The sequence below is a fragment of the Ursus americanus genome, chromosome 12, assembly GCF_024610735.1.
Source record: "Ursus americanus isolate L20-20 chromosome 12, mUrsAme1.1.p, whole genome shotgun sequence".
NCBI lineage: Eukaryota > Metazoa > Chordata > Mammalia > Carnivora > Ursidae > Ursus > Ursus americanus.
The window spans coordinates 10,767,828-10,795,427 of NC_142138.1; the positions used below are offsets into that span (position 1 = coordinate 10,767,828).

General features: G+C 56.7%; 1 protein-coding gene across 7 annotated transcripts in view; it reads right to left on the reverse strand.

Annotated features, from left to right (window-relative positions):
- Positions 1–27,600, reverse strand: part of LRP8 (LDL receptor related protein 8) — a 78,826-nt gene that overhangs the window by 10,375 nt on the left and 40,851 nt on the right. For 2 of the 7 annotated variants that reach the window (XM_087865889.1, XM_087865888.1), the window contains exons 4-17: positions 24,899–25,027; positions 21,473–21,853; positions 20,451–20,573; positions 19,552–19,674; positions 16,231–16,350; positions 16,022–16,147; positions 13,010–13,184; positions 10,820–11,047; positions 7,928–8,046; positions 7,536–7,675; positions 5,969–6,110; positions 4,760–4,912; positions 3,685–3,909; positions 1,646–1,714 (exon numbers count right to left, since the gene is read on the reverse strand). In XM_087865889.1, coding sequence (XP_087722015.1) covers positions 1,646–1,714; positions 3,685–3,909; positions 4,760–4,912; positions 5,969–6,110; positions 7,536–7,675; positions 7,928–8,046; positions 10,820–11,047; positions 13,010–13,184; positions 16,022–16,147; positions 16,231–16,350; positions 19,552–19,674; positions 20,451–20,573; positions 21,473–21,853; positions 24,899–25,027 — 2,253 coding nt within the window. Of the gene's footprint in view, positions 1–1,645; positions 1,715–3,684; positions 3,910–4,759; positions 4,913–5,968; positions 6,111–7,535; positions 7,676–7,927; positions 8,047–10,819; positions 11,048–13,009; positions 13,185–16,021; positions 16,148–16,230; positions 16,351–17,557; positions 17,597–19,551; positions 19,675–20,450; positions 20,574–21,472; positions 21,854–24,898; positions 25,028–27,600 lie in introns of all 7 variants that reach the window. The other 5 variants (XM_045799505.2, XM_045799504.2, XM_045799507.2 and 2 more) reach the window with 3 other exon arrangements.

Here is a 27,600-nt window from a genome sequence, read left to right on the forward strand (position 1 = left end):
AATAAGACCAAGAATCAACAGAAAAACAAGACAAGACTGTGAATAAGCCATGCATTAAGGAGGAAATGTAAATGGCCATTAAGCTTATGAAAAGACACTCTATCTCAGGGAGAAATGCCAGGGAGAGAATACTCGTCTTCCACCCCTCAGAAGAGCAGACACTAAAAATATTAATTGTATCAGAGTGGGTTTTTTTTTTTTAAGATTTGATTTATTTATTTGACAGAGAGAGAGACAGCCAGCGAGAGAGGGAACACAAGCAGGGGGAGTCCACTCACTCTGCTCCATCAGCCCGCCATAGTCTCCCCATCATCTTTACTGTTAAAGCCTTTCAAGGCCAATTCAAATGGCATCTTCTCCGGAAGTACCATTCCCTCTCCTCCGCAGGGCATCACGCTGCTATTACAGCGCGCTGGAATACGTATTAACACCTCTCTTGTATCACTTTTTATGACCATGTCGGGTTAAAGACCGAAAGCTCTTCAAGTCTTCTTCCTTTTTCTTCCCTGGATCCTTGGCACTCAGCACAGCCCCTTGCATGGTGCAGAAGTTTTGAAAACATCCGCTCACTGGCTCACCCCCACACTGGGGATTTCTAGGATAAACGGGCAAAGTCCTCGCCCCTGAGGTGCCCGTGGGCAAGCAAGGGAGATCCAGCTAGGACTGGGCCATCGCAATTCGAAGACCGCACCACGAGAGGAGACTGGTACAAGAGACGGCATATTCAGGATACTATGTGAACAGCGGGGTGGGAGAGAGTAAATCAGCCTCCGTGGTTCTCTGTGAGGTTTAACCAAAGGTTATATTTTGGCCATACTGAACTTCTAGTTCCAAACGCACCCCCACCCCACCCTCCCATGCTATCTCCCCTTCCTGGCTTTGCTTCATGCTGTTTTCACTGCTTGGATTGCTCTGGATTCTTCTTCATTGGGCTGACTCGACGTGAGTCATTTCCTTTCATTTCCACTAGGAGACCTTCCCTACCCGCTTCCCTTCTCTTCCAATTCCAAGTTAAGTACTTCCTCTGGACCGCCTGTGGCTTAACGTCCGACTTCCCATGTCATAGTCAAACTATCCGTTATGTGCGTCCCTCCGACGAGACTAAACTTTTGGAGGACAGGAACCATGTCTTATTCATTTTTTAATCACCTTCTCTCCACTTATCACAGAGTCTGGTACATCGCAGCTGCTTGATAAATGTTTGTTAAAAACCAAACAGAAAGAAAGCAAGACAGCATGATTGACTAAAGGAATGGCAAGCAGCGCTCCTCATTAATTTCCTGCCGTGTGCCAGCCACTGCCAGGAGCTGGGGAGAGTGGCGAGCAGGACAGGCACCAGGCCTGTGCCCATGGAGCCGACAGTTCGCCTTCACATGGCTAGCATGTGCCGCGTGAACGCTGCGGAACAGGGAGGCATTGGGACGGTTGCCTGGGGCCAGGTCCTGAAGGGCCTTATGTGCCAAGCTAGGAAACCAAAGGACAGCACTGGGAAGGGGGCAGGAAGGCTGCCGGGGCAGAAGAAGTCTCTGGGCCACAGTTTCCTCAATGGGACAGGTCAGTGTGTTAAGCGCCCTGTGCTAGAGCTTTTCCCCAGAGCCTGAGCACCGTTTCTCTCGTCTCCCCAGAGACCTGGGGCCACACTCACCCATGGGCACGAGGATCCCGATGACCGCAGCAGTGACTGTTGAGCCCATCTTGCCGCCTTCATTCCCATCTGCAAAACACAAACATGCAGAACGATGCTCCATCACCGTGAGCCCAAGTCCTTGCTGGCCTCAAGCTGTAAGAACTACCCAACTGCCTCTTGCCCTCATTCCAAAGTGAGGATCCTGGCTAATGCCCAACAATTCGGTCTTTCCAGATCCCATCGAAACTCCCGTGACGTGAGCAGGACAGAGGTTATCTTCATTTCACACACGGGGAAACAGACTCTTACTGGGGTCCTAGGGCCTCTCACAGAGAAGCTGCAGAGCTGGGACCCAAACCCAGGACGCGTGCCCGAGTCCTTTACCCTTCCCACAGTGCCACAGTGCCGGGAAGTTGGGGGGCGGGGTGCCTGGCGGAGTGAACACTTAGGTCTCCATGTTGCCGACTGACTGAGGCTGCTGCCTTTTCCAGGCAGTATCTATTGCTTTGTCTCCATTGTTTGGGTGGTCTGTCTGTCCGTCTGCATTATCGGCTTATTTTCCGTAAGTAATTACAATGGGACGCACTAGAACGTAGTGGAACCAACAGCACAGGCTCCTGGGGTCAGACACCCTGGGTTCAAATCCCAGCTCTCCCACTCGCTGCTTGTGCAGGCAAGTTGCCGACCTCCTAGGGACACTGTGAAGGTGAAGGGAGATAATTCACGTAGAGTGCTTACTTAGCCTGGTGCCGGGCACAGCCTTGCCTGATTCAAAGGGGGGGTGAGTAGGATGGGGGTTGTTTCGAGGCCTAAATAAAGTATATAAAAGCATATTCTAAACTGAAGAGTGCTGGGAAAATGTACCATCCTTTCCACTCTAACAACCATTTTCATGAGAACATCTGCACAGCACTTTTCAGTTTAGAAAGCAGTTCTCCGGGATGCTGGCGACGGCCCTCTGAGGCACGGCGGGGAGCTACCCGCTGCATTTGCTCTAGGAGGGCAGGGGATCGCCTGGCAATAGCCCGGATGCCAGCCTGCAGTGTGCCCATTCCTCCCAGGTGCTCTAAGGGAACCTAAGCGGTAAGGGGAGCAAAGGGGGGGACCGCTTGGGAAGCCTGCTGCGGCACCGCCTACCCCCTCGCCGCGCACGAGCCAGCGCTGGACAGAGAGAGTCAGACCTGGAGCAGCCGGAGGCCGGGGCGGGGGGGGGGGGGGGGGAGGAGACCCCGAGCTCGGAGGCTCTGCCCCACCTGAGAGGGACAGGGTCTCACACACGTGCCACCTGCCTCTCGGAACTTTAGGCCGAGCGCTCCACTCCGCAAAGCCAGCTTCTGCCGGCAAGATGGGCCCGACGAGAAGGCGCTACCAGGCTGCTTGGTTTCTGGGCCACATACGGGAAAAAATTTAAAAGATGGTTCATCTTCTTATGTGAACTCGCCCTGGCAGGTGACTCAATTAAAAAGGTATTTGCTGGCTAATGAGACAGAACATTTCTAGCAGTGACAAGTACGGCTCCCAATGATTTCATAAGCGCTGAACTTAATTCTTTTCATAGGAAGAGGCACAAGCAGACCACAGTGACGGATATTACTATCTGGGGAGCCGGCTGAGGGGGCTAAGAACAGAGACCAGAGCTTCTGAGGTTTCCAGATCCGAGGGACACCCCCTCATCCACACGCCCCGTGGCCGCAGAGGCTGGGTACGCGATGCTTTGTTTACGCCCTCCTTTGTCTCTCCAGGCAATCTCGGGAGGCAGGTGGGGGAAGGATAATTATCACTCCCACTTTGTAGGTGAAGAAACTGAGGCTCAGAGATAGTGGCTCAGAGAAGTGGCTTCCCACAAGACCCTCTACAAGTTCGGGGCACCTGAGACTCAGTCATAGGCGGGCACCTCCACCTGCTTCCTCAGAGAGGTCTAAGATCCTGCTTTGGTACGCTCTCGTCTTCCACGTATCTCCCCTCCCTGCACTCCCCCCCTACCCCACCCCAGCCTGGTCCTGGCTTCCCGAAGGCCCCTTCCGGGTCACAAAAGAACTGGGAACTCATTTCCTTACAGTGCTGGGAGTGGTTGCTGGTCGCAGGGCTTGGGGTAGATGGCTTGACGCTGGGAGCCCTGGGGCCACTAGCTGAGCCTGGGACCGCCGCTGCCAGGCTCGGTGTCTCTGTGCTGTGGTTCTGGTGGGTGAGGCTGTGGACGGTGGCCCCGGGGGCTCTCGTGGTGTCGGCTAGCGTCCTTGCTGTGGTAGGAGCTAACGTCGTAGTTGAGGTAGATTGAGGTGCTGGAGGGGAAATGCCACGGAGGTCACTTGGACAGAGAATTCTCTTGCTTTATGCCTAACTTACTGCCTCTATGAATTACACTTACGAAGTCATCCTCCAGGCTCGGCTCAAATGCCACTTCCCTAAACCTCCCTAAACCTCCTGCATGGGCTCTGACTTTTTCTTGAGCTGCATCCCCACACATTGATTTGATTAAGACGAGTCATTGAAACAAGGCTATAGAATTAGGTGTGGGCAAGAGCACTGTAAAAGACTGGGAGAGGGAGAAATCATATAAATCCGGAAGGATTTTACACGCCTATTGTTACACTGCTAAACTGAAATTCTCACTCCGCTTTAAACAACTGAACCTGGAAATCACAATGCATAAATCTGATGAGCAGATTTGTGCTCAGACCAAAGGCCTTGGCCCTGGATCAAGACAGGACAATGAATATAAACTTATACAGCTGAAGTATTAACTGTTAGTCCCAATCATATCACAAAAGGGCTTCTGTGTGTTCACTTCTAGGTGAGGAATAGGCAGGCTCATAGTCACCTGCATAGAAACAGTAACCGAAGCCATAGGGATCAAGGGTTCTTGATTTCAGGTCTTCAAGGGGCTCCAGAAACGCCCCCAAACTGAATTTAAAATGTTGTATGTATATGCTCATTTTTCTTGGAAGTGAGAAGAGAAAGCCTTGGAAGGACCCTTGGGAGACACCAGCATTCTAGGAAAGTAAAGAAGGCAACAAGCAGCCAGAAAAGACAGACAAAAACCGGAAGCATATGGCGTCCCAGAAGCCAAGGGAGGAGTTTAGCAGGAGGGGTCTCGCACAGCCAGGGGCCAGCCCCTGGTGGTCTGCTTACCTCGGTAGCACCTCTTCATGTCTGGGCCCAGCCACATCGTGTCAGGACAGGCACACGTGTACTTGGGAGAGGGGCTGGAGATCTGGGGAGCAGGAAGGCACAGGTACTCACAGCCGCCATTGGGCTGGGCACTCAGCTCGCAGGCATCTGCAGCTAACCGCACAGAGAGAGAGAGAGACAGAGAGAGTGTTGGAGCGGAGCAAAAACAAGACATGCCAAGTCCTCCCTTCTCCCGAGGATGAGGCCCTTCCCAGTCGGCACGGTCCAAAAACTTTCTCTCCTACTTTTATTGGGCACCTCCCAGCCTTGTAACCGGTGTTTTACCCCTCCCCCCCTTCCTTCAGTCCTGACGGCAACTCTGAGAGGGGGTGCATGCCCCAGAATGACAGATAACAGACGCCTAGGCTCACAGAGCACAAACTGGTCAAAGTTACAACTCCAGCGATTTTACAGCCGGAATTTAAACTGAGGCCTGTCGGATTCCAAGGTCCGTGTTTCCCTCCCATGCCATGTGCCATGTCTGTTCCTCATTTAAACTTCCAGGTCTTAAGGAGGGCATGTGTTGTGATGAGCCCTGGGTGTTACGTGTAACTGATGACTCGTTGAACACCACACCCAGAAACTAATGATGTACAGGGGCTGATTGAACATAATCTACAAACAAACAAACCTCCAGGTCTAGAATCGGCACCAAGCTCATCTCCTCTCTCCCCCGGCGGCCACACCTGCGTTACAGGTGGACGGGGCACTATGTCCTAGCAATAGAGCAGGGGGCACCCAAGGAGCAGGATTCCCGGCTTCTGGTCCCAACCGACGAGCCGGATTGCTCCACGGCCCTAGGACACATTCGCTTATACTGCTGCAAAATGGGTACGCATCATAAAGGAGAGGCGACGTGCTCCCTCACGGCAGGAGGAGCTCTTGGAATCGGACAGACCTGAGTGTGGGTTTTAGTTCCTCTCTGAGCCCATTTCCTAAATGAGAACAGGAGGACCCGCTCTTCGTAGGTACAGATAGGACTTTATATGGTTTTTATATCCGGCCTTATTTCACCAAGAGCTGAAGGGAAGTAGGTAAAATGTGTGAGAGCAAAGCCCCCTCCCAACGAGAAGGGCTGCTGCCACGTGTCCCGTTCCATGACCATGCACGCGGCCTGACCAGTGCTGGCAGAGGGCGCGGGCAGGCGACCCGGCGTCAGGCAAGGCTCACCTCTTGGCTGCTTCAGCTCATGGAAGATGACAATGTCATGTGGGTTATTGAGGTTTTCAGCGAGGACGGAGATTTCCAAGCCATTGAGCCGATTTGCACTGAAAATGGCCTCATTCTCCAGGTCTGTCCAGAACACCTTGTCCTGTGGGGGTACAGATGCAGAGGATGGGAGGCCTAGAGCCTAAACCCTTGCCTTCAGTCTGAGGGCCTGGCTCCAAACCACCACAAGAACTGCCCTGACATCTCCCCTGAGCTCTCCTGTCCACGGATTCACAAGGCGGGGGGGCGGGGGGGGGTGTCTCTCAGCCTCTAATCTGTGGCAGACATTCTAGTTCCTTCTGTCACAGAGGGTTATTTGTTGATTTTGTGCTTTGGCCTGAAGACTGCTCATTAATGCTGAGTAGGCCTGCTTCCGGGACCCAAGAGGAACCCAAGGTTGGGTCTCGATGGCTACTACCATTCCTGGGGCCTGGGACCAAGATCGGAGGGGACGTATGAGCTACCGAGGACTATTTCCTGATAGGTCTTCCTACAGCCTCCGGGAACACACGAGTATGCCTCCAACGCTTTGTCCGTATTAGCCTACAGATGCGTCTGCAGGCAAATCCAGAAGGACAGGTGCGGCCACGGAGCTTCGTGCACAGATCTGGACACATACCCGTGGAAGCACACTTGCACCGGAGCAGACACTCAACCAAGTCTTGGTATAAGTGTTCACATACTCACAAGCACCAGCACGTACAGAAACGCACGCTTGTAAATGCATTTGTGTATACACATGCACGTACGCTTTGCACGCACATGCCACACATATGCACAAGCACATACACGTGTGTCTGAACACACCTGTCTTTCGAAGCAGGGGCTGCACCTGGAGATGGGGCTTTCCCCACAATTTCAGAGCCGTGCCGAGTGATGTCACTCCAAGCAAATATGGCCAATACCCACCACAGATGACTGTGCCCTTGCTTTCCCTCCCCTTGGTGGCAGAGTTAGTTTAGGGGAAGAGATCGATGTGCTGAGACGTTGGCTGGTTCTGGGTTCCTCGTTCCCCAAGGAGAAAGGTTGTTAGGGTCAGAATACAGGCACAGGAGGGGCTGGACGCTTCACCCCCGAGCTCCGTGAACACCGAGATAATGTCTGATTCACTCTACGACCCCCGGGGCCAGCAACGGTCAGTGGAAGCGTGCTGAACTGAATAGCATCTCTCAGGCTATTTCCGACAGTAGACTCTCAGGGAATGTATGTTCCTTCTTCCCTCCGTCCCTTCATTGGGTACCTTCTGTATATGGGGGTTCAGTGCCAGGTGCTGAGGGTACCGGAGGAAACACACGTGGTCTAGCAACTTACCTGTGACGAGTGCTCTGAAAGCGGTCTTGGGAAGGAAGCACACGACAGGCTGCCAGGCCTCTGTGTGCAGGCAGCTCGCACACCGCGTACACGCAAGTCAGCTGGCTTCCCTGTCCCTTTGTTTCCACCTGGACAAGTCTCAGAGAGCCATCCTATTTGAAAAGCCTTTTCTAGGCTTCAGCTTCTGCTAGGGCCATGTCTGCCCTCCCGGGCTCACCTCAAACACAGCTATCCCAAATGGATGGCTCAGGAAGTCAGGGGAGGAGATCAGCATCTTCCTGTTGCCTCCGCTGAGGTCAATGCTGGACAGCTGGTGAAGCTTGGAGTCTACCCAGTACAAGCGCTGGTTCAGCAAATCTTGGGGAGGAGAAAGGGGACAGGGGATCAGGTCTTGAGTCTGGGATGCCAACCAGGATCTCTGCTCCTCTCTGCCCACTTCCCTACCCACGTTTCTGAGCCAGGCCTCCGACGGAGGCCAGACTGGGACAACCATCTAGAAATGCAGGCACGGGCACTATAAGAGGATAGAAGCAAAGACCCATGAGCTGCAGATGGTAGTCAGCACCAGGTAGTGGGACAGGCCCCCAATCCAGGGAAGGCAGGTCTCACCCAGGGTGATTCCATTGGGCCATTCAATGTTGTCTGATACCAGTGTTTGCCGGTCCACACCGTTGAGCCCAGACTTCTCGATCTTGGCCTGGTACCCCCAGTCAGACCAATACATGAACCTAAAAGAGAGAAGCACTCAACTGGGCTTTTTGTCAGGGGATGGGGTTAGGGCGGTCTGGGTCACAGGGCTCACTGACTCACTGAATGTACAGATCATGCTCAGCGGGGGCTGGGAAGGCCTCTGAAATCCATGGGAACCATCAAACCTAAGAGTTAGCCGTTGTGTTAGCTTCCCCTCATCCGAGAGCCTGGGGAAGCCTGTATTCCCCGAGTGTCCACCCAGCCTCAGCCGAACAGCCTCTGAGCCCCTCTCTCCCACTCTGGCAGCCCTGACCGGAGCTCTAGAGGCCAGAGCAGGAGAGGCCCTCGTCAACCCTCTCTTACTTTCCTTGTCTGCAGAGGGGAAAGTGGGCGGCTTACCCAGGGTACACTGCTAGAACTTGGCGCAGGGTTTCTCTCTCTTCTTTCTTGAACATTTATTGAGTACCTGCTGTGAGCCAGGCAGTGAGCTGAGAAGTTTCGCCTCATGTATTTACAAATGCAGCCATCACTGCCCCTCTAATCTGTCCCTCTAGAGCAGGGAAATGAACTCTCAAAATGGAAATAAGGTGTCACTCTCTGGCTTTTAAACTTTATGGTGGTTTCTCCTATTGCCCTTAAAAGAAAAACCCAAATCCTTCTCACAGCTGACAGAACTCTGCCCGCTCAGGCCTCTGCATGCCTCTTTGGTTGTCTCTCCCGTCACCACCCTGCCCTTCCAAACCCCACACGTGCCCCAGGGGAGCTCCAGGGCACCAAGCCTTTGTCAGACAGGCCTTCGCAGAGCCTCGGGCCTCCACCGGCCCCCGGGCTCCTTCTCAGTGTGAATGTCTTTGCAGGACAGAATCTTTCTCTGTAAGGAGGTTCGCCCTGTTATTATCTCTGAAAGCACCGGTTCTTGCCTTCCTCGCCCTTAACAATCAGTTATTTCTGTGTGCATTTGGGCGGTGTGGTGTATTTTACTCTCTATTTCCCCACTAGTCTGCAAGCCCCACTGAGGGCAGGCTCGCCGGTCTTGCTCCTCACTGTGTACCTGGCAGGTAGCTCCTGGGTGACCCACAACAGGTTCCTATTTAATATTTGTTGGACAAAGTAATGTTTTCATTCTAGCCCTACCAGAGCCTCCGGAGACTCTCATTATTAGTCCCATTTTATAGATGAGTAAATTGTGGCTCGGAGGGGTTGACTTCCCTCAGATCACACTGTTAATAAGTAGTGGAGGCAGCCTTCACATTTATATACAAATACAAGCTGAACTCTAGAGCCTGGAGGCTTTGTTCCCCCCCAGGCTGCCTCTGATGACACCTGGTGTCAGGCCAAGGCTGACTTGGGGCTGGGGGGGCTCAGTGGTTGCCCTGGATACCTTCTGGTAGCGGCTTCGGCGTCACTCTCTACCCATCCCCATTCTGCTCCGTACACCAAAAACCCGACCCGTGTGAGAACCACCTCAGAGGGCTTGGCGCCCCAGCTTTCTGGCTTCCCGTTGCGTTCCGCGCAGTGTCTGAGCAGGAGGAGGGAGGGACTGAGGGCAGGGTGCTTGTTTCAGAGTCCTCTCTACAAAGTCGCCTCGGGCTGGCTACTGCTCTCAAGGTGACCCTCTTTCCTTCCCAACCCAGGTCCCCCTCCCTGGCCCTGCCCCTCAGGCGAAGGGCTGCTAACGGGCACTGTTAGGGACAGTGTCTCAGACGTCGCCCACGCCTCTGTAAACAGTCCCCTTGGTAAGCTCTCCCCAAATTCTCTGAATTTGGGTGTGCGGTGGGTCTCCTGCTGGGACGCGGACAGATCCACGCCGGACCGGAGATGGGCTGGGTGTAACTACGTGAGGGGGAACACACAGGGAGCAGAGCTGCGGCGGGGGTTAAGTGAGACGACTTGGCATCAGTAGGGTGCCCGGTCCTGTGCTGGGCGCTCCTACGCATGCTCCTTAAAGCACAGCCGTCGGTCCCTGCCCAAGGCCTCACACGTTCTGTCAGGAGCCACCGTGGTCCCCAGCCACCCTCACTGGAGGAAGAGGGTTTTCTTATCTCCGTTTAACAATGAAAGAAACAGTAATAGGAATTTGACTACAGCTGCTGAGAAACCGTGACTTCCTGGGACATCCCTCCTGAGGAAGCGAGGGAAGAGGCCTGCTCTGTTCAGGCCCCCAAAATGGAGGTGTGGCCAGAGCCAGGCAGGCTGGGTGGTGAGGGGCCCAGAGAGTGTGGGCCCAGGGGTGGGCAGCCTGGAGCAGAGCAGACCCAGTGATCTTAGTCCTCATTATCTTACTGGCGGTCCTGCAGGGCAGGGAGCAGACATGTTTGATTAACTCCAGAAGTCAATGGAGAAAGTCAAAGTTAGGCAGATTTGCAGATATGAGGGGAAAAAAAATTCTAAACACTCTCTAGTGGGCAGAGCTGCCCTGAAATGCAACGGCCCCGGTAGGAAATAATGAGCTCCCTGTCCCCGGGAGCGTGGGAGCGGCCACCAGACGCCCACCTGGATGCGGCAGCCTGAGGAAAGGCTCCTGCGCCACGAGCTTCTACCAGGCAATCTCCAGAGCCCAACTCTCCTCTGAGATGCACTGATTCTATGATATGATGAGCGAGTGGCGGAGTCCAGGAGAGCCCTGGTGACCAGTGCCCAAAGAACCCTTGGTCAGGGGTTAATAGTCTGAGGGGCCCACACAGACTTTCTTCCCTTGGGCTGTCTGAGTGGCCCAGGGTCTTCCAAAGTACTCCAGATAGTTCTTACCACAGACACATGAGGACTGAGTGCCTACGGTGGGAGAATGGGAAGTTTGGGTGCGACACTCACCCTCTCAGGGGGTCGACAGCAATGGCCCGGGGTTCACTGAGGTCACGGCTGAAGAGAGTGCAGCGGCGGCCACCATCGATTGTGGCCACGGAGATGGTCTTGTTGCCCGAGTCAGTCCAGTAGATGTGCTTGTGGACCCAGTCCACCGCCAGGCCCTCTGGAGAGTGCAGCTGCTCATCGACGAGGACCTCCTGCTCTGCCGGGTCGCTGGCCTTGTCCATGTAGGCGCTAGGAGCAACCAGAGCTGGCCGTGGGGCAGGTGCTCCACCCACGGGTCCATCTGGAGCTGCCCGGGCACCCTCCCCCCCTCCCCTTGAGGCCATGGCAGTGGCTGGTTTCTCTTCCACACATTCCCTGGGCCACCAGGGGCAAGCATACGGGCTTGAATCAGCCACAGCCCCTGGCCTGGAGGAGCTCAGTTTAGTGGGAGACAGGGATTTATAGCCAGGTAATCAGTACAAGATGATTGCGGAAAGCATCGGAGACTCTAACAGCCGAGAAACGAAGACTCTGTTATCCTGGAGGACTGGAGAAGGCTCTGTAGTTGAGGCCTGAACGACTAGCTCACCAGGAGCACAAGGAACAGAAAGCAGAAGGAATAGCACATGTGAGCGCTATTCCAGAGTGTGCGTTCTGGACAGTGAGGCATCTGGTGGGGGTAGAGCTGAGTATGCGGGATGCAGACTGGGATAAGTGTAGGTAGGGGCCGCATCCTGACGGGCTCTGCAGGCCATGCTAAGCAGTCAGGATTTCAGTCTGGGGGGAGGAACGGAGCAGGTGAGAGGTCATGGTCAGATAGGCATGTTGGATCACTGTGGCGCTGACGCACTGGAAGGGGAGGAAATGGAGGCAGGGAGACTGGCCAGGGGACCATCACAGCGGCCGGGTGAGGGATGAAGAGAGTCTGCAGAAAGGCTGTGTCCGTAAGAATGGAGAGAAGGGGCTAAGAACACAACAGACACTCAGGAGGCAACACTACCAGGACTTTCTGTCTCCCAAATGCTGTTTTTCCCAAGGCTCTCTCCTCCCCCACGTCCTCCCTCTGGTTGATTAGATCCATAGTACCCACTGCCACCCATAACCCTGACTCTCCCATCCTGACCACTCTTATACGCCCCAGACTGTAAAGCCAACTGGCACTCCTTGGATGTCCCACAGACACCTTGAACTCAACACATCCCAAACTGCCCACCCGCATTCCCCTCCCCTCAACCAGCTGGAATGGCCAACACCCCCATCCAGCCCCATCTCAGAGAAGCAGCACCACCCACGAAAGCTCCCGAGCCAGAAATCTGAAACTCCCAGAATGCACCTCCTTCGGCCCCATATCCAGTCTGTCATCAAATCCAGCCTCTTACAGGCATAACTGGGGGGTAGACATGGCTCTGGCTGCTTCTGTGTGTGAGTCTAAACTGAGTATGTGTCTGCATCCATCCATCCATCCCATCATTCTTTTAACAGTCTACCCCGTGCCTGGTCATTGGCAGTCCTGCCACATGGATCTCAGGACAAAGAAAGGACAAGGTGTCCAAAAAGGGGCCCAGACATGTAGGGAGGCAGACTTGTGGGATTTGAGAAAGACCTACAAGAGGACCTCCTTGTGTGTGTAAGGGGCCTTCTGGAGAGCCGAAGTCCACTGACTATGGTGTCAGAAAAAGTAAAAGTAGGGGTAGTGCTACCTGAGAAGAGTTCCCTGACACCCCAGATTGGGTAAGAGGCCCCCTCTGTGCTTTTCTCTCAGGATCAGCATAATAGACATCACTATATTGTGAGTGTGGTCCTCCGGGCAGGACCAGGTCTGAGTCATCTTTGACTGAGTTATCCTGAGTCATCCCCACGATCCAACACGCGGATATGTGAGCTGCTTTCAAAGTCCTCACTAAAGCCAGAGCTTCTTCCTTCCTGGCCTGGTGGAGCGGTCCCTGTGTCTTGCGCGGTCCCGCAGGGCCACCAGAGGTCAGTCAAAGCCCAGGGGGGTGGGCTCAAAGCGGCTCTCCCCACAGAGCTCTCTGCCTAGGCCAGCCCGGGAAGGAGAAGGTCTGGCAGTTCCATATCCACTGTGATCCTGCATCCCTTCCTAGGTCCCAGTCTGTCCCAGGGGATCCTGGAGGCGGAGGGGGCCCAGAGGCCACCCTTCCTCTCCTCCTGTCAGGCCCCTGGCCTGGCTGCAGGACACCTGCCACTGCTCACCTGTAGATCTTGCGGTAGGAGAGGTCACACCAGTAGATGCGGTTGGTGGCAACTTCGACATCCAGCGCCACGACGTTCTTGAGCATGGGGATGAGGCGCGAGTAGTCCCGCTTCACCAGGTCTATCCTCCGCACCTCGTGCCGGTTCGTGAAGATCAGCGACGGGCTTCTGCCAGCTGCCGTGCAGGAAGGTTGAGAGAAAGGATCAGCGCGAAAGGCGAGGCTTCAGGTGCAAAGTACCATGTATAACAGAAGGATCTGTACTCTTTTTATTAGACACAAACTCCCCCCAAATCCTGTACGTCTCCTCATCTCCTCCTTAGGCCTTCTGTGGTGTGGCCCCAAGCTCCCTGTCTAGCCTTGCCACTCACCCTAACAGCCCTGGACTCCAGCCACCAGACCACCTATTATGACCTAGCCACGGCAGAGCCTGGCTGCCTCGCGCCTTTGCTCAAGTGGTCCCCTCTACCTAGAATGCACTGCCCCCAGCTCCCCTGCTTAGGGCCCCACTGCAATAGTTCACAATGGGGCAACGTGAGCACTACGTGTTTCAGAAAGGGCAGAGTGTGAGGGCAAACATCAGAACTAGGGTGAGATTTAAAAGAGGAGATGCAGTCTCAAACTCCCCTCCCTGAACACGGAGTCTTTAGTTTATGCAGAATGTGTCTGGGGACAAGACAAGAGAGGAAGCTTCAGAGGCTGGCAGGGGGAAGGGTCCTGTGAGCTGGGTGTAGAGTTCGCACTCGACTCCGGAACAGCAGCAGGGGTGGGGTATGTGTAACACGCAGCACAGATTACACGTGCAATGGAGACGACGCACGACCACCCACACACACACAAAAGCCATTTTCAGACTTCGGAGGCTATTTTAGGAAGATCACTAGTGACCGAGACCTTCCTGGCTACTCAGTACGAGGGCGACTACCCCAGAGGCCTGTGAGGACCAGCGCTTAACCCCGCTCTCACTCCTCCAGCCTGGTTTTAGGTGAGTCGGGCCACTCCCAGCTACCAACACCTGTACCTGGAGCTGCCTGGGCCTCCTCCCCCCGTTTTCCAGCTGACACTCCTGCAGGTCACCTGGTCCCCGTCACCGTGCATCTGTGCCAGGCTAATGAGTTCCCTGGGGGCTGGGCAGGACCAGCACAGAGCCCTGCGGGGCCTGGGCCTGTGACCCATGTGTGGTGATGGGTCAGGGGAGCGGGGAGAGGGAGGAGGTGGTACCGACAGAGAGTCCAGAGAAACAGAGCTCCGGGTGCAGGAAGGAGAAAGAAGGAGAGCCGACTCCAAAGCCCTGTCCCTGACCGTGCCATTTTCCTCATCCCCGAACGAGAGCCGTGGCGCTACCCCCTGAAAGGCAGGAGCCAGGTTACAGGGTGTCCCGAGGCCACGTCTACTGAGAGCTGTCTGTGACAGGGAGCCAGTGTGCAGATGATTGGGATTTTTGTGTGACTGCCTCTATGTTCCTCTGCGGGGCCTTGTGACTACACAGCAGTTGTGTATTGTCTCCACCGCAGGTACATAATCCGTGTGCAGATGACAAGTGTCCCACCCCGGGGCGGGGGTGTGAGGCGCTGTGGTACGTGTCGCACCCGGCGCACCTGGGCTCGCGGGCTTCGTGTCCCTCACGGTCTGCACACTGCACGTCGTATGCGTGCACCCGAGCCCCAGACGCGTACGGCCAGCTGCCTCCTCGCTACCTCCACGCGGATGTCGGGACGGCTTTCTTGAAAACTCAACAAGCCCAAATCCATCTTCTATTCCCCCAACCCTGCTTCTCTCACCATCTTTCCCAGGTCCATAAATAGCAATCCTGTTTTCCCAGTTGTTTGGCCAAAAATCTTGTAGTCATTTTTGACTCTTTTTTTTTAAATTTTAACTCTCACATCCTGCATTCAATCGTTATGTGCATCCTGTTGCGTCAAAATAAGTCTTGACCTTCACAGTGTGTCCAGTCTGTCTGCTTCGCATTATTCGCACTGCAACACCCTGGTCCAAGCCACCATCGCCTCTTCTGGGATACGGCCAAAAACCTCTTACATGGTTTCCCTGCTTCTTCCCTTGCCCCCTACAGTCTCCTCCCAGCACAGCAGCCAGGCGAAGCCTGTGGAAATGGAAGGCACGGCACGTCCCTCCTCTACTCAAAACCCTCCAAGGCTTCCCCCTGACTTGGGGTGAAATCAAAAGTCAGCCCTTACAACGGTCTAGAAGGCCTCTGTGATCTGCCCGGAGCCACCTCGTTGACCTCATCTCCTACGCTCCTTGCTCTGGCTACACTGGCTTCCCCGCTGCCATCGGAACACACCACACATGCTCCTGCCTAAGGGCCTTTGCACTTTCCGTTCCTTTGGCCTGAAATGTGGTTCCTGCAGATAAATGCATGGCTCCTTCCTTCACCTCCTCCAGGTCTTGACTCAAATGTTACCTTCTCAGGAGGGGCATTCCCTGACCAGTCTATCTAAAACCGGAGCCCCGTCTGCCTTCCTGGACTTCCCTCTCCCTTCCCCATGTTGTAGTCCTCCTTAACCATGATCGCCATCTGCCAAGCTCTCTGTTTTACTTACTTATCAGATTTCTTGTCTGCCCCCCACCGGGATTTAAGTCCCATGAGGGCACAAAGGGATCTGCGTCCACTTTGCTTACTGCCCAATCCCCAGTGCCTGCAACGATGTGTCGGTCTGCGCACGTCACGCCCTCTGCGGGGACGACCCGTGCTGCGTGCGTCGTCTGCACGGTCCAGTGCGTGTCTGTATGTTGTGCGTGCTGCATGTGCCGTGTCTGTGCCACACCGGGTGGCTCTGGGCAGGGTCTGTGCGGGCGTTCATGTGCAGCGTGCTGTGGTATGAGGTATACGTACAGTCCGAGCACCGCCTGTGCCCCCTGCTTCGTGTGTGTGTGTGTGTGTGTGTGTGTGTGCACCTGGGTACCCATCTGCTCCTCACACAGGTGGCAGCAGGCTGCTCTCTGCATCCCCTTGGAGCTGCCCCCCCTGCCCCACACCTTGGGGTGCCCATACCGACAGCCTTGCAGTTCTTGGTCAGCGTGTCCATCTCGTAGCCAGGGTGGCACTCGCACTTAAAGTAGCCCTTGTAATTGACGCAGATCTGGCTGCAGGCATCGGGGTCCTCACACTCGTCAATGTCTGCGGGGAGGAGCGCAGGTCAGAACCGGCAGGGCGCTCTGCCTCTGCTTGGGGGGTGCAGGGTGGGGAGAGGAGGGTCTCACCGCCACAGGTCTTCTGGTCCAGGAGCTGGTAGCCGGCTGGGCATGTGCACTCAAAGCCGATCTTGAGGTCCGTGCAGATGTGGGAGCAGCCGCCATTGTTGTGCAGACACTCGTTCAGCCCTGGGGAGGGACACAGGCTCCTGAGGGTCCAGCAGCCTGGGCTAGGGCGGGGGCAGGACAGGGGTAGGGTCTAGAGCTGAAGCAGAGCCTCGGGGCGGCAGGATCCCCGCAGAGCCAGGATGCTTTCCAACTGCACTGAGCCGCGGCCTCATTAACCAGGTGACTGGGCGAGAGGAGGCTCAGAGGTGGCAGGTCCTAACTCCAGGCCAGACACAAAGACAAGGACAGAGTGGCACTCGGGTCCTTTGCCTCCCAGGCCAGGGCTCTGTCTACCCAGAGGCTGGAGGCAGTTAGGCTGCCTGAGGTCTTTCCTTTCACAAACACGTGTCTCACAGCTCCTCCTTCCTCGTGACCTCATCGTGCAGGGACCACCCCCAACCCTTGAGAACCCCTTCTGAAATGCCCTTGCGTAAACACCTCCAGCCTCAAGGAGCCCCCTTCCCTCCCAGGGCAGCCTTCCTCTCTGGACTGGTCTTCCTGAAGCTTCTGCTCTCATGCCAGCTCTGCCGGGTGGGGTTGGCCAGAGTCTGGAGGCTCCCTCAGAATCTCCCTAAAGTGCTGATTTCTGGTGCTCTGCCATTCAAGTGCCTTCCTCTGGACACATTCATCCATCCATGACCCTCCCTGGCCAGGACCCAGAGCTAGTCTGCTGCCCTCCAGAGGCGGTCTGAACAACAAAGGCTATCCCCGCTGAGCTTGTGGTTATCTAAGAGCCCAGGCTTTTTCTACACAGAGCTGCCACTTGTTCAGTTCTCTCCTACCACAAAATATGGATTATTTCCACCTTTTCCCCTCTCAGCACCTGTCCCTCTTCCTACACTCAGTCACAGGCCTGGCCCCAGGAATACCGACTGCTGCAGGGGCAGAAGGGACGCCAGGAGCTCATCTGGTCTCGCCGTCCTCCGTTCCCTCGCCCCCTCTGGCAGAGTCCTAGGGGAGGTTAGGGGGACCGAGACCAAGGCTCACCATGTTCCCACAGCATCTTCCGAGCTTTGGCGTCACAGGTTAATTATGCAAGCCAAGAGAAGGTGCCATGCCACCCTTCTACCCCCCCAGGTTCATGCACTGCCACTCCAGCCAAGCCAAGCAGAGCTGAGCCAGCTGTAGCCATGCACACAGCTGCTCTGAGTGGCCCACCCCACGCCATGCACGGCTGTGCGTGCCCCACCTCCAGCCTGAGCCATGCATAGGGATGATTCCCCTTTACCCCTGGGCCTCCTCCTGTTTCCCCGGGATGTTGGTAGAACTGAAAGAACAAGATCACAGCAGCCCCATGACTGGACGGTCTGCGGGGGGGGGGGGGGGGGGGACTCAGCCAGGTCCAGCCCTGGGAAGGCCCAGCACCTGGGGTGGGCTGAGCCACAGCAGCTTTGAGGGGATCTCTGTGGGGCACCACCTCCAGGAATCTTCCGTCACTCCACACCTTCCCTGACCTCTCCCATACTGTATTACTCCCTCAGTGCTGTCCAGCCATCTGCTCACCACTCACTCACTGCCTCAGTCATGCACCCACTCGCTGCCCCCTACCCCATAGGCAGCAGCAACTCAACAGCTGTATTTACCGAGCCCTTGACAGACTAGCATGTGTGGATGGCTCTGAGAAGGGAAAAGGGAGAGCTCAAAGCGGCCCACGTTTCTCTGAGAGAGGAGAGCACAGTGTCCTCTAGGGCGGAGGTGCGTCGGGGCGAGAGAATGAGTAGTGGGTCCGGACCTTGCTGACCCTGCTCTGGAAGGCCAGCACCAAAGCAGAGGCCGGAGGGGATTCCCTGGGCCTTCCCAACTCCATCCAGCCTGGAGGCGATTCTGCCCGGTGCCTGCAGGGGAGGAGGGCAGTGATGGTCCAGAGGCCGCCATGGAAGGAAGGGGCAGAGTCACTCTCCCCAACACATGCGCGTTCCTGCATGCACGCGCACACACACCAGCAGATGTGCGGGGGCACCAGCAGGCCCGGGGACTCCACAGACACATTCACACAGATGCAGGGACACACAGAGACACGAGACGCAGTTCCCTTGCCTTACTGAGAGGAGGAGCCATGGACACAGACACTGGCCTCTCCCCTGCACAGAGACACAAATACATGCGTACATACTTCTCTTAGGTGTGTCGTGCAAAAGACCAGAAAGAAGAGATTTAGTAGGTTAGCGGTCCCTGGCTAACTCCAAATCTGGGGGGGTGGGGGGGTAGGCTCAGCTGCTCCACTTCCCTATCCTCTTGCCTAGGCTCCTTCCTCTGGGACTTTTCCTGGCAGGGCCTCTGTGGGAGCAGGAAGGCCCAGGAAGAGTGTCTGTCTTGCCAGCTCAGGTGGAGGCTGCGAGACCTTCACCCAACCACTCTTCCTTTCAAAATCATTTTTAAATCTCCAACAGGGGTGGAAACATGCTGTTCCTGGGGAGTTCTAGAGAATGAAGCTCCCTGGAGTGCCCAGAAGGGGAGGTGCTGAGTGAAAACAGGTCTGCCAGGAACGTAGGGTTTGATCTAGGCTCTGTCTTCCCAGGAATTATCTGTCCAAACCCCTGAGCTCAGAAATGAACCTTCCTGGAGCCCACACTGGGTGGGATGCCCACCTCACCTACAACCCAGACTCTCCCATTCTTTTTAGCCTGGAACCCACCCTGACAGCTCTAACCATCAGGATAGCTGCCTCATTCCGCCCCTTACTCATGCCCAGCCTGTAAGTCTTGTCTCCCAGGAAGTCTAAGCTCCTTGGGGGTCAGGATGCTGCCGGGTCTCCCTTACCCTCACTCAGGCCTGGCCTGAGCCAGGTGGCCTTGGGATGCACCTCACTTGGCTACCTGCCTGCTGTCCCCTACCTCTCCCTCTGCAGGGATTCTTGCAGGGGGCTGGAAGGCCTCAGAGGCCAGGAGACCCAGCTAGATCAGCAGGGCAGAATCACTGAGGAAGAGTTTCAGAGGCAGCACGTACTCAGAGGTCTGAATGTGGAAGGAGTGAGAGGGAGAGGCCGAGTTTGTGAGAGGAAGCGTAATTGAGCATCTGGGTTGAAAAGGAAAGGCAGCTTGATCTGTAGACAGGCAGAACGAGGCCGCAAAGGCCACCTGGGGCCACAGGACTGCCTGCAAGTCCAGAGAGAGGGTCAGAGCAGAACATGTGCAGAGGGGCAGGCATGGGCCTCAGCCTGGATGCCAGGAGCAGGCATGGTGGGGGGTTAGTCCAGCGGCCAGAAGTAGACAGGTACTGTACCACACTCTTTCAGAGGCTCATCCGACCAGTCCTGGCAGTCTCTCTGAGTGTCACACACTTTCCCGCCGTCCACGCACTCGCCACTCTTACACTGAAATCTGCGGGGACCCTCACATGTTGACTCTGTCGGGCCGGACAAGAGAGTGGACAGGACCTGTGAAACTTTGGGTAGGGAGGGCTAGGCTGGTCTAGGTCCATGGGAGGTGCGCAGAGCTCCAGCCCCAGTCCCCCACTGGTCTCTAGAGGGCTGATGGGAACTCTGCTCTCAGAAGGGCAGGATCCCAGGGATAATCAGGATGCCCAAGCATCATCTAGCTGGGCAAGGTGGGGGGGGGGGGCTGTGCCTGATCTGGCAGTACTGGGCCCTGAGAGAGAAAAGCAGGAGCCCTACAGAGACCCTGGGGACTGGACTGACCAGCTGAGGGGGACCTGTGCCCTAGAAGCCCTGCATAGGGGAGGCCACCTCATTGTCCAACCCTTTATCCATTTTCCCAGATGACCTGTGGTCAGGGTCTTGGCCCCTGCAGGCAGGAAGTGATGACCAGAGAGTCACCTGAGAATGAAGGGGCCTCCCTGGGGAAGGAGGCTCCGCTTACTCTGGGAAGGAAGCCACTTGGAGGCCTGGGTACGGACAAATGGTGGGGCTGGACTTCCTGCACTGCCTTTTCACGTCCCCCTAGGCCTCTTTGAACATTTGCAAAGTCCTTCAAAGTCCTGTTCTAGGGCCAGTAGGACCCCAGGGAGTAAATCTGGATAATTTAGGTGCAAGTGGTGCTCTGAGGGCAGACGCATCTCAGGGGCCAGGGGGGACCTCTCTGAGCTCTGCTCTCTCCGGAGCCGGGAGAGCTCAGGGCTCTTCTTCAAGGAGGGTGTTGCCCCCCACCTCCAACCACACGCACCCTGCAGGCAGCCAGCTTCGTCACTCCCGTCCAGGCAGTCCTGCTCCTGGTTGCAGCGCTTGATTGTGGGGACACAAGTCCCATCCCCACACTGGAACTCGTCCCCACGGCAGGTCCCCAGGGCTGCCAGGAGAGGGCAAAGAGGGAGGGTCAGGGCCAACGTGGGGTCGGGACAGCTCTTCTCCCCCAGCCCCCAGCCCCTATCCACCCGCAGCAAGAACAGAGCCAGTGGCTGAGCTTGGGAGTCCTCAGAGGACACCTGGCCAAGGCACTTCCAGTGTACAGATGGGGAGACTGAAGCTCAGAGAGGGGGAAGGCCTCACCCAGGATCACACAGCACTCCAGCTGGCAAAGCCAGGACTGAAACTCAGGTCTCCTGTTTTCCCATCTACCGCCTCTCCCTGGGGCACCTGCCCACAGCAGACTCTCCGCCTGCTTTTGAGTGTTGGTGTTCATTACTTAATGACTTCATCCCTTCAGCAAACCCTTCCTGAGTGCCCGCTGCATGCTGGGCACTATGTGGGATGTGGGGAACCCAGAGTCGACTGGGAGGTTCCCCATCCTCTAGGAGCTCAAGGTGCCGGAGGGGGACTGAGGAATGAACAGATTACATCACAGCAAAGGCTGTGCTGTAGGAGAGTAGCCCAGGGGGAGAGACCCAGCCCAGCTGGGAGGGTTGAGGCCTTGAAGGACAAGCAGGCCCCACAGGTAGGGAGGGCAGGGGCGGCTCCTGAGAGTACCAAGGTCTCAGGCGCTGGAGCCCAGCGGGTGAATGCCTGAAATGCAAGGCAGGACAGGGAGGGCGGGCCCGGAGAAGACCGTTGGCCTCTGGGGTCAGACCTGAGCTGCGCAACTTAGGAGCCTGGGGACCTCAACCGAGGACTCCACCTTCCCCAAGAGCGCGCCCCACCGTAACCCAGGTAACCGGGGCGCGCGGGGCAGGTGCGCCCCGGCAGCCCGCGCCTCAGGCCGGCCTGCAGAGGACGGCGGGGGCCGCGCGGTACGGGGGAGCGGGGGCTTACGGCAGTCGGCCTCGTCCGACTTGTCCTTGCAGTCGCGGTCGCCGTCGCAGCGCCAGCCCAGGTGCACGCACTCGCCGCTGCGGCAGGCGAACTGAGCGGCGGCGGCGCAGGCGGCGGGCGCGGCGGTGGCCCCGGGGCCCGCGCGGCCGCACAGCTCGGCCGCCTCGTCCGAGCGGTCCTCGCAGTCGAACTGGCGGTCGCAGACCCAGCGCTCGGGGATGCAGGCGCCGCCGCCGCCGCAGCGGAACTCGCGGGGCCCGCAGGCCGGGTCGGCGCAGCCACGCTCGTCGCTGCCGTCGCCGCAGTCGTCGTCGCCGTCGCACACGAACACGGCGGCCAGGCAGGAGCGGTTGCTGCACTGGAACTCGTGCGGGGCGCACACTGCGCGGGACAGAGAGCCGGTCGGCCCTGCTGCTGCTGCTGCCGCTGCGGGGGGCCCTGACCCTCGCCCACCCGCCGCAGGCGCCCTCTGGGGGGCCCGACGGCACAGGGGGCTTCCGATCCGGGGCCATGCAGGGGGACCTGGGACAAGGCGCCTGCCCTCCCTGAGCCTCGCAGCCTCACTGCGAGCCAGAATTCCCGCCCCGCCATCAGTATTGCGGCGGGGTGCTGCCTGTCTCGAAAGTCCTCCTGCTGTTCCCAGGAAAGGATACCGAACGTGACACCGACCCATCCCAAGGAATGAGGTCTGGGGCTGTTTCCTGAGGGTGCGGCTCAGGCCCCTCCCCACCCTCATGTGCCGGCACCATCCTGGCTCAGACCCCTGGCCTGGCATCCAAGGCCACTGGCATCAAGCCACTGCTCTACCCCAACACCTCGTACCTGTACACACCCTGGCTTCAGCCATACTAGACGATTCGCTCACCTCCTCAACTCCAGGCCTTGGCCCAAGCTCTTCCCTCTGCTGGGTGCTCTCCTCCTGCCCACCACTTGTCTCTGTATTTCACAGTGACGAGTTCTCATCCTTCAGGAGCCCAAAGTCCATGTCTTTTATAACACACTTTGCGCTCGCCTACTTGGGAAGCCTCTCTCTACCTCTGTTCTCCTTCTGCGTGCCCTTCACAGCATGCTTATGTGTCTGGGTCTCATGTCCTACTGGTCTCCCTCATGACTACTGAATGGGGACCGGCTCTGAGACCCACCCAGCTTTGTCCGGAGGGCCTGGCACAGAGCTTCCTGCAGGGGGAGCGTGTGGAGTGCATGGGCGCTGGACCAGCTAGGGTGTGAGGAGTAACCAAGGATGTGCAGCCGTTAAGGGCATAGGTCACTGGCCCTGCCTGGGGCCCTGGGCTTCCTCTTTCTAGTGAGCTGCTCAGCTCAGAGGCTGGGAGGGCTTTGGAGACCACCAGCCCAAATGCTAGTTTACAGATGGGGAAACTGAGGCCCAGAGAGGAGCAACTTGCCCAGGGTCACACAGAACCAGAACTCAGGTTTGGGGCTCTTCCCTCCTACTCTGACCCCTCTCTGCTTTCTGGTTTGCTTCTTTCCTGGAGTGTAGGCCGTTTTCAGAGCAGTGACCTCCTCATCTCCTCCCTGCTTCATTCCTAACACAGAGGCCATGGTTAGGCCTGGGGGCTGCAGCCTTGGGTAGCATGTTGGTGGCAGCAGCACCAGATGTCTCCACGTGGGGGCGCCAAGAGTCTGTTTTTATTTTCTGATAGAAAAATGTCATTTTTCATTGTTATTGGACATAAATAGAATGATGTCTTCAGTTTCACAATGTAGGCAGCTCCTCATGTGTTGCTGACAGCTCTATCAAGTTCCTGACAGTTGCATTTTTCCCCCTCTGGGCTTTTGGGATGTTGGGGCACTGGTGGGAAAAGCACACATGACCTTGTGGTGTTTTGCCCCTCAAGATTACCCGGATGCCTAGATTAGCTCCCCTCTTTCCTGCCAGACTCAGCTTGCACGTGTCTTGGGGGAAGGACTCACTAAGTTCAGAGTTCTGGGAGGAAGGACTTCCTTATACTGAGCTCTCCCTGAGGTTTTAAAGTTGACAACAGCTTCAAGAGCCGTATTCTCAGGCTTGCATCCAGAGACCCCACTCCCAGCACTCCCAACTGGAAGCCGCTCTGGGGGAGGAGAGAAGGAAGAATTCTTCTTCTATAGCAGAGACGTCCAGTAAGACCTTGGAACCACCCTCCTGTCTCCCATAGTTAATGAGGAACACGCCTGCCACCACATGGCCTGGTTAGAGATATTCCCACCCCGTGCAATAGCGGCTGATGGCCCTTAGAGCTGGGGAAACATCTGATGGGGGGGGGGGCAGTAAGGAGGGAAGAGGATCCTCATTGGCCGGTGAAGCCCCGCAAAATTATCACAGCTGAGGCAACAAGCCAGTGCCATCGCTAGGGCTCTGAAACTGCTGGCCGCAGCCAGGATCTCCCCCCATACCCAGATGCTTCCTGCTTCAGACACATCAGAACTCCAGACTTGGAATCTAGAGTGCTGTGTGATTCAGAAGCCTCCAGACAGATGACATTTCCCCTGGGCCAGGGAGGATGAATAGGCTGTAAATAGAGAGGCTGGGGGAGGGAGGGGAGCGGGAGGCAGTGGTGGCTGAGTGCCTGGCAAAAGCCCCCAAAATACCCCAAACCACCCATATCTCAGCCCAGCCTTGCAGCGTAGTTATCGACAGCCAGCCTGTGTCCCCTATTAATCATGAGCTCCCGGAGGAAGAAGCGTGTAGGATTCACCTCATCATCCCTTCCAGAGCCTGGCTCCAGGCCTGGCACACAGTAGGTGTCCATCCAATTGAAACAAGCATAGCCCCACCGGCCCAGGACCTGCTGGCCTGCTCCCTGGGAAGGAGATAATCCTGTGTTTGAAGCTCAGTCATGTGGAACTGCCCCAGTGACCACTTCCATCTGTTCCTGCTGAGGCTGCTGGGGATGTCTTCCCGCCGCGTGACACTCGTGCTGGAGTCTGAGATTGCAGCATCAGACGTCCTTCACACTTCAGGAGTCTGCCCCTCCCCCGCCCCCAGCACCACCAGTACCCTGGCCCCGGTGGCCACCATTACTCCCCACGGCCCAGCCCTCGCCCGCTGCCCTTGCTCGGAGGTCGGTGGAGACGGATGGAATGGATGAGCAGATGTCAGACATGGTAAAAATACTCCTGGGATTGGCTGTCCAGAGCCAGATTTGAACCTCAGTTCCATCACTCAGCCTTGGGCGCTTTTCCTCGCTTGTCTGAGCCTCAGTTTCCTCACCCATAAAATGGGGATGGTAATGGCTGCTCGTGCGGTGGTTGTGAGGATGAAAGCAGGGAATGTCTCTCCAGAGCGCCTGGCCGTTACTAGTGTCCTGATCGTTACCCTTTGCTCTCCACCCACCAAGCCCCGCGAGAAAGCCCGTCCCAGAAGCGGCTGCTGCTCCCCGAGGCTGCCTGACCACCTCGCAGACCCTGGGACCTAACCCAACTCACAGCTGGCACAGCCGGCCTCGTCTGCTCCGCTTTCGCAGTCCTTCTCCCCGTCGCAGCGCCACGAGGCGGGCACACACTTGTGGCTGGCGGGCCCACAGCTCAGCTTCTCTGCAGGACACACCTGCTTGGCTGTGGAGACAGACACACGCGCATGGCTTAGCCAAGGGGGACACAGGGCATGGCGCCAACCAGTCCTCCTGCCTGACTCGAGCCGCCTGGCCCGAGGCCCTGAGAATCCATCAGGGCCTCCCTGCCCCGGGTCCCAGTTTCTTCATCTGAGAAGCAGCGCCCCTGTCTGCCCCTAAGGCCCTCGAATCCTACATCTGATCCCACCGCTCCCTGCCTAACACCCTTTCATGGGTCCCTGGTCCCAGGCACTCAAGCCCCTCCTCCATCCAGCCACCCGTCTGCCTCACCAGCCCCACCTCCCACTCTCCAAACCTTCCCTTTGAGCTCTAGCAACATGAAACTGCCATGCCCTGCCTGCCTCTGTGCCATTTCCCCGCCGCGTGCCCTGGAGTGAAATATGCCCCAACTGGGCCTCAGTTTGGCTTCCACATCAGTGACTCCGTGATCTGAACCTGTGCACTTGGAGGGCTCACTAAGGCCCCAGCAGCTCCCGCGGTATGCCCTCCCCCTTCTGCCCCCTCCCCCAGCGATGGTGCGGAGCCCGCTGTTGAGAGCAGGGCTGTGCGTGCGGCAGGGCCCAGCAGGGCCCAGCGGGACCACACAGCTATAATTACTGCAGCAGCAATCAGAGGCTGCCTCAATCAGGGGCCTGGAGCCCCAGGGTTGATTCTCAATTTGGGAGAAAGAATGAGAACCCTGATCAGGGCTGGGGACAGCTCTCCTCCTGAGCATCCCAGGATGACCCACGTGACAGACCCCGCTGTGGCAGACGCATTTCAGACCTCTGCGGCGGGCTCCCTGCTACCTTCCAGGGTGTAAACTCAGTCGTCTCTAGGACGCGCCAGGCACAGAGCTAGATGGTCACTTAATGGCACCAGAGCCCGGCAGGATGAGGATGATGTCGAGGCCGAGGGCACGGGCTCTGGAACCTGGCTTCCTGGGCAGGAGTTCGGTCGCTCACTGGCTACGTGACCTTAGTCAACAGTCCTCACCTCGGTGCCCATAGCGTGGAAATGGTACTATTCCCTAGCAGAGGAGTCTTCCGACTCCCAAGTTAATGTCTGTAAGGCACTTAGAAGAATGCCCAGCCCAGTGCTCACTAATGATTATCCACTATTATTCTCCAAACGAGCAGATGAGGACTGGTTTAGTCCCTCGGTGAGTATCTCCTGAGTGCTGCTGTGTACCAGACCTGGCGCTGAGCACTGGGTGCCAGTCACACAGCTGCTAAGAACGGAGTGAGGACGCCACACACTCGGCAGTCCGTTGCACCTGCCGGCAGGGGGTCACTCACGTCTCCCCCCCAGTTCTGCCCCCTCATGTCAGACCAGTTTCCCCTTCTCTGCCTTTCATAGCTGGGATGACAGGGCAGAAGAGATGGAGAAAGGGATGAAATGGGGCAGAGGCAGGTGCAGGAGGCAGGGCCCCCAGAAACTACTATGCCAAGGGAGAGGAGTACCTTGGACCCGAGTTCTCCCTAGGAATACATTTCGTAACATATAAGACAACCCATTGGGAATATAGGATTCATGGGATTCATTTTCTAGAAATTCCCCTTCACAAATACCTGCTGTGCAGAGCCTCAGAGAGTGCAGACGCTCAAAGATCTTTTACAAAGGCTGCCTCGGGCCGTAGTGCAGAGTGGGGAAGGAGGTCTGGCAGCTGGGAGGTGGGGCCCTTCCAGAGCCCCTCTATCCCCCGCACACTGCAGCACCCCTGGAAGCACATGAGGGAGCTGAAGCCGACCGGTGTTTCCCAGACTCCTGACTGCAGGGTGGGCTGTGGGGCCCGGCTCATAGTAGACTGCATCCAGACTTTGAGGGCAGAGCCCAGGAATCTGCATTCCTGTAACTCTCTCCACCCCCGCCCCCGCCCCAGTAATTCCCACGCACCTCATCTGAGAATCACTGGGTTAACATTCTGCAAGTCTAAAAGATACAGAATCTTTCATCTCTTTTAAATTCACTCCCATAAAAGCGGTAGGGGCATTCTGTATGCCTGCAAGTTCCTGAGAGAGCAATGAGACAGAGGGACAAGGTGACCATCTATCCCTGAGCCAGGCCTCAGGAAACAAAACTCCACGGGGGAGTTGGAAGGAAGCCATATTTACTGAGCACCCACAGTGTGTCAGGCTACTCCATTTCCCTTGTGGCCCTCAACCTCCCAGATTAAGCAGACCCTTCAGGCTATGCGTGCCAACTCCAGGGGTGCCCTTCACAGAGATCATCATAGCAACGCCCCCTGAGTAGAGCAGGGCAGCAGTCCTTCAGGTAAGCACTCTATTTGACAGATGAGGAAACACGCTCAGAGAGATCAAGGAACTGGTCCAAAGATGCACAGCAGGTGAGAGGCAGAGTCCAGGATCCTTTGACTGAACGTGCCCTTTCCATCAAACCCTGCATGTTCCTGTGGGTGGAAGAGTAGCCTGAACCAGCCCCAAACGCCCAGGTGACCGAAATGGCCCTTGACCGTCCTCCCCACCTCTCGGGGCCTGGTTCTGCAGACCCCAGTTCAGCAGGCAGCCGCTCGAACTTTTAATGAATATTTATATAGTTAATTGCATAACCTTTCAG